The 9,810-nt window shown below is 49.1% G+C and overlaps 1 protein-coding gene across 1 annotated transcript in view; it reads left to right on the top strand.

The window, feature by feature from the left end:
* Nucleotides 1-7,048: 7,048 nt before the first annotated feature.
* The window catches only part of CACYBP (calcyclin binding protein), a 15,097-nt gene continuing 12,335 nt past the window's right edge, over nucleotides 7,049-9,810 (top strand). Inside the window, exon 1 of the mRNA XM_019501849.1 lies at nucleotides 7,049-7,182. Coding sequence (XP_019357394.1) covers nucleotides 7,162-7,182 — 21 coding nt within the window. The 5' untranslated portion in view covers nucleotides 7,049-7,161. The remainder of the gene's footprint in view (nucleotides 7,183-9,810) is intronic.

The raw sequence follows: 9,810 nt of genomic DNA, 5'->3' as shown, positions 1-9,810 counted from the left end.
AATATACATCAGACCTCCGGATCCTGTCCACTGCTCCATGCTGCCTTGTGTGAATAGGGACTATGTGCATGTGCAAGAGTTCACAGAATTGGGTCCTGGGAGCCCAGCAGCAGTAGAAATTTTTAAAGTGAAACACGTGCATAGGAAGAGGATATGAAGGCACCAGCCAGAAAAGCTGTGTAAGCACAACAAAGAGGGTGAGGCAGCTCAAAGCCCTAGATGAGAGAGAAAGAAAGCAACAGTTAAAAAAAAAAAAAAGATGATGAATATTAAAAACATAAGTGGACATCACATTGGTTAAAAGTACACTAATACTTTCTTAAGGCTATTTTTTTCATGTAAAAAAATAGTCATAGGTGCCATAAGTAGAAGACGACAATTCTTCTGTGCAGCTTAAGAATCCTGGAACTGGGGCAAGGGGAAGTGTAGTCACTGCCATGGAGGCAGTGGGTGGCACTTGGGAAGCAGACATGATGACATTAGGGTAGGCAGTTGGTCAAGTAATTTTAACCAACCAATTACTCGCAACACATTTCTCATTCATTCTCTTTCCTAACAAGGTCCATGGACACTTGCCCTTCAGCCTTTACCAATCTTAAGTGTGCAGAATAGGGCTTGCCTGCCATTGGCAGGACAGAGGAGCCAAGCCCTTCAAGGAGCCTGACACTTGCTACTTTGCTTCACCAGTTGAGGTAGGGGTTGCACAGCTCTCTGATGTGCAGCATTTAATCAATCACATAAAGAAAAAAGGATGGTGGTCATTCAGTTCAGGCTTTGTGCTCCCAGCCATTCTAATTGGACTCTGGTTTTTTTTTCCTGAGTATTTTGGTGCTTTGTTTCTGGCTCAGGGCCTGTTGCTTGGCTCTTTCTAATCGAGTTCCACAGAAGATGCCTAAACCCAGTAAGAGTTATTTTTCCTTCCTAGCAAAGTGCACATAGTATCCAACCCCTGAAGCAGCTCCTTGATTTCTTTCCCTAGGTATGAGAACAGGTAGACAAACCTTCCTAAAGGGGTCCTGCAGATGTCAGAAGGAGGATCATTCTCTTAACTAACTGAAAGGACTCCTCATTTAAATGTGACACATTCTCAGCACTTTAGTTCAGTGGTTCTTGTTTCTAAAGAATGTCTGTAGTGAAAAGAGCAGGTTTACAGCACCATACATGTGGATTACTGGAATGAATGATGTTTTCATTTGTGTCCAAAACTCAAATTCTAAAGTTATATAGCTTCCTAATACATGAATACTGGAGAAGAGAGGGGCAGTTACAACTGGGCACTCATAGGAATCAGGCTGGGGACACACAATGGGAAAGATCCCTTTTCCTTTAAAAATTAATTAAATAATACTGGTGACCTCATTGCTCTAAGCATCCAAGATCTGAAGATCACGATTATGCTCGGTGGCAGCAGCAACTCCTTGATTTGAGTATGATCTATGGTCTCTACCATGGCTGACTGATCTCGAGGTGATTTGAGAATCTAATCCTTGAGTCACAGATCCATCCTCAGAAGCTGCAGCTCCATCCTCAGAGGCAGACTGCTGCTTGGTTGAGGTTATGGCATCATTGGAGTCGGTTAGCAGCTAGCCCCTCCCAAACTCTTGAGACAAGGACAGATATTACACACAAACCGATTTAAGTGATCAGAAACCAATTTAAACCTGTAACAGAACAGACATTCAGCGCACATAAACAAGTTGCAAAATAGCCAAAACCAGCTTGAGATAAACCTGGGTGACTGTAGTATCAGACTTAACTGATTTGGCTCAAACCTGTTTATGCAACGTCTGTCCCAGCCCCCTTGCTCGTTTAGGATAAACCGGGTACCCCCACCATCCCGGCATGCTCTCTGAGCTGGGTGGGACTCTGCTCCACAGCACGGCTGGCCCCTCCCCTCTACGCCCTGGCCAGAGCAGGGACCGGCCCTAGCGGAGACGCTGGCTGGTACGGCCCCGTTAGTGCGAAGTGGGCAGGGAGGGAGTTCATTCTTCCCTCCTTTCCCTCACGCAGCCGGGGTCTGCGGGATGCAGGGGGGAAAGGCTGCAGCGGTGGCCCCTGCAGCTGGCGGGGGAGGGGCTGTTCCGTGCTGGGGGCACTCTTCCCCCTCCTCTTCCTCCCTCCACAGGGGCAGCGGGAGCGCAGAGCTCAGCTGGGCAGGGGTTGCGCAGCGTAGGGACACACACTCTCCCCGGGGCGCGCAGCCCCCGCTGCCTGGCAGGTACGTGCCTGATGCAGGCGCAGAGCAGGGAGTGCAGCCTACCTTATCCCCGAGGCTCTGCTCCCTGCGCCTGTAACTCCAGCCCTGGCAGCGCGGGAAACCTTGCACTGGAGCCTGCTGTCCAGCGCGGGGCTTCCCTGCTGCGAGAGTGGAGCTGTAGGGGCAGCCGGACAGACTGCCCGGGGCTGTGCTCCTTGCCCCCGTGCAGCGCTGGCTGCCCCTATCCCTGGGGCTCCACGTTGGGCGCCTGCAGCTGCACACTCGCAGCAGGGAAGCCCCGCGCTGGCCTTCGGGAAGCAGGAGCAGGGCTCCCTCCACTCCTCTCAGTGTGAGGACTGCGCAGCCGCGAGCGGGGGAGACAGCGGGCTGCCTCCCCCGCTGCTGGGGCTGCAGCTGCAGGCTCTGCCCAGGTGCACACCCTGCCCAGTTGAGCTCCGGGCTCCTGCTGCCCCTCTGGGGGGAGAGGAGGGGGAAGAGTTCCCCCCAACATGGAACAGAGCCTCCCCCTGCCCTGGAGGGGGAAGGAGTGAAAGGAAGAGTCTCCCTCTGGGGCTGGGCAACCTCCCATAGAGCCTCCCCCACCAACAATGGGGGAGAAGCAGGGGGAAGAGTCCCCTCTGGGGTCAGGCAGTCTCACAGAGCCCCCCTCCCCACCCCGGAGAGAAGGGAGAAGAGCCCCCCCAGCACCAAACGGGGCCCCCCTCCTGCCGTGCGGTGGCCAGAGAGAGGGAGGAGGGGGAAGAGCTCCTCTCTGGGACTGGGCAGCGCTGTGCGCCCAGATTGCTCCTGGCTGTCAGGAAGCCACTGCAGTGGGCCTGCCGGGGCCTGGCCATGCCCTCTCTTCAGCTCACCTTCCCTATGGAAGGGAGGGAGGGCTGCTGTAGCGCCCCAGGGCTTCTGGCTTGAGCCACTGCAGGCATGTGCTGCGTGTCTATCCATTTACAAACCAGTTCACTCTGCAGGTTAGACAAATTGCAAAGACTGAATCAATTCAGGTTCAGGTTTTTTTGAACGTCTGTCCCTAGTTCAGATGTTTTCTTGAGGGATGCCTTCTGTGTCCTTATGGCATTTTCTCTGGCAACTGTGAGATTTCAGGCTGCAACTAAGCTAGGAATAGGGCACTTGTTTTGGAAGCTGCAAGTTGCGCATCTGCATACGATATCCTGTCCGCTCCAGAGAAGTCAGTCCTTGTGGCTCACAGACTATGCTGGTAACATTAGCTTCAATGATGCTGGTGTTTGTGCAGCGAACATTTAATGCAAAGGATTTTTTGGAGGCATTGTTGGTGATAGTGGTAAGATTAATCACAACGTTAACAGTGTAGTTTTTGTTATGACAATTCAACTGAAGACTTAAAAAAAGAATATGGATTGATGGGTCAGGTGTGATTGAGAATCTATTAAAACTGCTCTATGGAACACTGCTATCCTTACAAGTCAATCCCAGAATTTGGACATTAGGATTTAGTTATTTCAACTTGATCTGGTATTCCCCCAAGAAACTTAGCTTTCTAATGACTTAGTGTTTTATTTGTCAGGCTTTAAGTCCCTTTTTTTCAATGTACCATTCATAAAACCAGTCAGACTGTCAAGTGTTCTGGCTCTTCTTGAATCTACTAAATTTAAGCAAGCTAATACCCGGCAAACCTCTCCTTACAGCAGTACAGTATTATTTTTCTGCATCCAGCCTTTGTATTACCCTTGTTTATTTCTCCCTTGGAACTCCACTATCCATAATGATTTTCACCGGCAGAGCTTCCTCCTTTATCTATGTATAGAAAATTTCCATCTGACGTGGTTTAATTCTTCCTTCAGGTTGGTTAGTGGGATGATACTTCCACTTTTTCCCATATATTCTAAGTACAAATGTGAGAAATGCATCAGGTGTAGTTTTATAAGGATTCTTGTTGTTGGAGGTCTTGAAGTACAGAGGATGCAATGATTGCGAGGGTCATCTTACAATCACTTTTTGTAGTGGGGGAAATGTGCTTGATTATATGGCCATTGCAATATTGTTTCTCTAATTTCTTACTGCCGGTCTTTACTCGGACAGCAATCACCAATCCCTACAAGTACATTTCTACTCTTCAGAAGCTTTATTCTGGAGGGATTTGGGGAGATTGTGTCTTATTCAGGATTTTTGAAAACTCAGTGAATTAAGTGGAATCCTTTAGCTAAGTCTAAAAAATAACAGAGCCATCCCAGTTTTGTACCTTGATGATCCAGAGTAAATCTACATGCTATTTATTAAGATAATTAAAAAAATACAGACTACAAAGGGGTATTTATTATCTTTTAAAGAATAAAAAATATATACCATTTTAGTTGCTTCGGTTGTAAGAAATGGCTTCATATTATGGCAAAAACTCTTTGACATAATGGCTCCCCTGATTCTATTAAGACAGTAGATATTTTAAAAAGGAATATTTAAAAACGGTGAATAAGAAATGCTATACTGTGATAAGACCTTTTAGAAGGCATTTTAACTTTTGGAACCAGAGAAAAAAATAGTCTCTTATTTGGAAGTTGGTAGCAATACACTATGGTGAGATTAAGGTAAATACCAAAGTCCTTATCTCTAGGCATGCTGGGGAGAGAGACCTTTTCCTGACATTTATAATGTTATTTCATCTTTCAGGAAGTAAGGATAAAATTAATTGTGTTAGCAAAATGATTTACTAATAAAAAGTCCAGAGAAATGATAATGTGATCCTGAGATTTATTGCCCAATTAGCATCTTAGATATGGCTTTTAAAAACTATACTAAATATTTCCTAGGGAGATAACAGGAATTGTTAAATATATTCGCAAACAAAAAAGCCAGTTTCAGGAATGGCTGTACTGCTACTGCTGTTTTGTCCTCTCATTTGATTTGTAGGCAATGGCTGCTCAAGAGGGGAAAATATTATATGGCCTTTGATCTGCAATGTTTTTTTTTTTACTCTATTAGATAGTCTCCAGGACTAACTAGAAAGGACTAGTATAGATTTTAGACAACTTCTTTTTTTTTAACCCTCTGTAGTCAAACAGTGGCCAAGATCAGGAAAGGGCAGAAAGAAATAAGGGCATTCAGTTCACTTGTCACAAACAATGTCTATCTGGGCCTCGCTCCTTTTTAACTTCTGTATGGAGAAAGCTCTTAGTTTACATGGGTGGGAGTTTTGCTTATCACAGATGAAACAGTTTCACTGTCCAAGCTCCTCTGGCCCTGGAGTCGATTAAAAGATTTTTCTTTTTTTCCTACGAGGTGTGCCTAAGGGTTAGTTGTCAGACAACTTAAATAATTTCCCTTGACCATGGGCCAAGGCAGTATAAACTGAAAACTGATAGTTATATGGAACAGGTTAAGTCCCTCCCACAGGATAAACATGTGACAGAGAGAAGTGCCTTCCTTCTTATATGGACAGTGCTTTGTTTCCTTTCTATCCTCAGGGACAATTGAATCCCATTGGCTTCTGAGAGTTTTCAGGGCTAACAGAAGCATCCCCTTGCGGTACAGTGCAGACATTTGAAAGAATTTATACTTGTGCTCCCATTGTACCCCAACGGCTCCTGGTGGGGTACAGATTGGGAATGCATTGACCGGCTAAAGCTCAGTCCCCAAACACTTACTGTATTTAATCAAATATAAGATGAGGTGTCCCCCCACCATCAGCATGGGGGAAAAAAAAGCCTTGAACCTCATATTCACATATGAAGCAGAGGGGGAGCAGGAGCCTGCTGTGGGTCTAACTCTGGCCTTGAGCCCAGATCAGGGCCAGAGTCAGACTCGCAACCACTTCCTGATGCTGCCAGCCACTGCTTCAGGCTGATGTAGTAGTGGGGCGGAGGGGATTCAAGAAACCCTCCAGTACTTAAATTCTTTACCTAGAAAACTATACAACTCGATACACTTCTCATATACAGCATATAAGTATTGGAGGGCCATCCTGTATTCGAGTTAATATAGTCTAATGGCTGGGGCACCAAACTCCCCTGGACTCTGAGCGGGTCTGGACAGCACAGCCCTCGCTGGCACGCTGAGGCCGATGGCCACACCCAGCAGGCCCTGGACCCTAGTTCAGCTGCGGGTCACGCTCCAGTAGCCCCGTGGGCCCCCTCTGACCCTGCGACCAGGTGAAGTAACGTGCCTGAGCACCCCAGTGTTGCCAGGTCTTAAATATGAAGTTATCCTATTCGAACCTCAAAATTATCACATTTGCTGAAAAACTACTGTACACTGAAAAATATGCAAACAAGTCTTATTTACTTTCTGTTGTTCAGTGTTGGTGCCAGTGCCAGTGAGCAAGAACCCGGTCCTCGAAGGGGCTGCCTTTATTTGGAGGCACGCAGTCATAAGGCCGTGTTGACAGCAAGCCCAAAAGTCAGCAAAGATTCCCTGAGAGTTTTGCCCACGCTGCATCCAGGAGTTGCCTCAAACATCAGTGTACATTTCGGACACGTTCACTATTATTGATTGTACATCGTGCAAGGGTTGATATTATTGCACAAATATGGTAATTACCGCGCCCAGCACCACCGCTGCCCCCGCAAGCGCCGCGCCCAAGGACTCCAAGCCCGCCCGCAGGGCTGGTAGCACCGCACCGGCTCCTCCGTTTCCACGGAAACACGGTTGCCCCGCCTACTCCTACAACCCGCCTGGAGTGAGAGGGGCTGATGGATTCCTGCGCCAGGACCTTCTAGCTCGGCTACCACCTCTATGGTTGTTCCGGTAGAGTGCCGCGAGAGGAGGGGCGGGGCTTATGCAGATCTCGTCGCTAGGGGGCAAGTCCCCGCCGGCTCCTCCAGTGGCGTGTAACTAAAGGGTGGGGCTATCGGGAAAGTTCCAGAGCGGGGAGGGGAGGAGCGAGGGCGGAGCAGCCGCGGGGCTGAGTCAATGCGGCGAGCGCGCCTCTTCCCTCCCCCGGCGGAGCCAGCGCGCGGTGCGCCGGGCCGCTCCGAGACATGGCGTCGGTGCAGGAGGAGGTGAGAGGGGGGCGCGGGGAGCCGGTGGCAGCAGCGCCCGGGGGTCCGGCTGGCGGGGCGGGGAGGCAGCGGGGGACACGGTGCCCCATGGCCCTCGGTGAGTGCGGGAGCCAGCGGGCGCCGCCCAGTGAACTGGTGCCGGGTGGCGTTATTTGCCCCTTGGGGCTCCGTGGGCCAAAGGCTTCAGCCACCGCGGGAAACTATAAGCCGCACCCCGAAAGGACGGCCACAGGGGAAGCGGCAGCTGGCCCCTCGGGACTAGTGATAACAGCCCGGGACGGGCGCGGGGGTCCGAGGTCAGTCAGTCACGAGTGCTGGGCGGGGAGCGGAGCGCGCCCGGACAGCTCTGGGCCCCGCCAGGGAGACTGCCCCTGCGGGACCGGCCGTCCGTCACCTGGGCCTGATCCCCCGAGTAACCTACTGGTCTCCCCTGCCCCGGGAGGCTGCAAAAAAGGTGAGAGTTGATTACTGGGGACAAATAACAAAAATAGGGATGGGGGTGCTGGTCAGACTACTGCGCCGAGAAGGGAAACGAGTCCGAGGAGCCGGTGGGCGCTTCCCAGTGAAATGCTGTCCATGTGTGATGCAGGAAACTGGGCAGGATGGACTCATGGGCTGACCCAGTACACGGCAGTTCTTGTATGTTCCTCTGTTCACTGCCTGCACCATGTGGGAAACAGGGCTGGCTGAGGCAACTGCTCACTGAATTTCATGGGGGGGGCTGCTTTGCTGGTTTCAAAAAGACTGCAGGGCCCTGGTGCTGAGTGTGGTACTGATGGCGCTCTTGGTGATCCCACTACTGAGAGCTCTGGGCAGGTACTTCTGCTCGCAAAATCAGGGCCGGCATCCTTGGAACAAATAGCCCAGAGATAAAACCAAAGTCAGAGAGTGTTCAGAGTGGCTCGACTATGGAACTGACACAAGTAGGAAATTAAAAAAAAAACCCAACAAGTTACCTGCCTCTATCTGTCAGGTTCTAGAAAAAAAATGTGAAACTGAGTTACACTGAGAAATTCTTCACGGTCACTTTAATATGTGAGGTTAAGTTTGAATGTGTAGCTGTGAAATGCATCACCAAACAATCTTAATGTAACGTACTATGTTACTTAGCTTTATTAACCTTCATGATCTGGTGCTACCATACGCCGTAACTTTTACACTTAGAAAACATTCACATCCTGTCTTGGAGCATGTTTACCAGCATAATTATACTAATATAGATCCCTGTGTAAGTTATCCTGTGCAGAACCCCCCCCCCCCAATAATCACAAAGTCATCAAAAAAATTGCTTTCTCAGGAGGAGAATAATAAAGCTGGACACTGTCACAAGGCAGATTTCTCCTTCAATTGGTGGGAAAAGGAAAATTCTGCAATATTTTTTTCATAAAAGTGAAATTCAAAGGTGCGCAATACTCACTAGCATAATAAAGTTACAGTATACCTCAGGAACCTGCCTGGGACAAATATGGTGAACAAGAAGGGGGAGAAAACTTTCCAGAGCATCTGGCTTAACAATTGTTTATGTATCCGTCTTTCTTGTGCAACACCTTTGGGGGGAAAAAACACAAAATTCTAAAAGGCAGGAGAGCTTGGGCTCCCTGACTTTGGAAATTGGATCTCCAAACCTAGGAGACCAATGTTTGTCAAGGCCTGAGAGAGAGTTATTATTAATTTATTAACAAGATTGCTAATTTAGAATTACATAGGTAAATAAACTACAACAGTATGAAGTTTGATTATCAGATGGTTTAGGCCTCTACCAACATACAAACAATTAACTTAAAGCAACACTAGGACCAAGTAATTACACCAGTGCGGGTGGCAACAGATGTCACCTGATATCTCATTTGCACTGTCATAAATTTTTTTATGGCAGCACAAATGCTGAGCAATTAAGCGCTGATACCCGTTGTTGTTCCACATGAAAAGAAAATTGGTGGCACAACGAAAGGTGGTAATAGACTGCGCTGCTCTGATGCAATTAATGTCAATTACTAGGATTGCACTGATAGAGATTTTCTTGGCCAGTACCAACAGCTGATTATCTATTAACCATATTGGCCGATATTGATCCAATAGCTGATTTACAGGGGCATAGCTGGATGTCGTGGAGAGCAGCTCCCTGCAGGTAAGTCTGGAGGGGAAGGGGCATGAGGACATCAAATTAGCTTTAGTTCAGGCACCAACACCACCATTTTTAAGTGCAGGGATGCATATGCCCCCCAGATTTGTGTGCAGGGCAGAGGCAGGCTGCTGGCTCTGGGCTCTCCAACCTGCTGTTTTTGCACTGGGAGCCACATGCTGTCCTCTCTCTGTACCCCGCCTGCTTGGTGGCAGGAGGCACAACTCACCACCCCCACTGCCGCCAGATAGGCAGGGGACGCCAGGCGAGCGTGCGTCTCCTGAGGCAAAAGGCAGCAGGGCAGAAAGTCCTGTGCCCACAGCAGACAGCCCCCCTGGGGTGTGTGCAGTGGCGGGGAGCTTCCTCCCCTCCCCCCTGCACTCACTGGATGAGCTGCCTGCAGTTCTGTCCTGCTCCTTGCCCTGGGCTCAGGGTCCCACTGACTGCCCTGGCAGGGCAGTGCCCCCACCCCATTTCTTCCCTCACTGTGGGGACCTTGATCTCTT

Source organism: Gavialis gangeticus, unplaced genomic scaffold (assembly GCF_001723915.1).
Source record: "Gavialis gangeticus isolate Ggan-Ray unplaced genomic scaffold, GavGan_comp1, whole genome shotgun sequence".
In the NCBI taxonomy this organism is placed as follows: Eukaryota; Metazoa; Chordata; order Crocodylia; family Gavialidae; genus Gavialis; species Gavialis gangeticus.
Note: the sequence above shows the minus strand (reverse complement) of the source record. Positions and strands in the feature narration are given on the sequence as shown.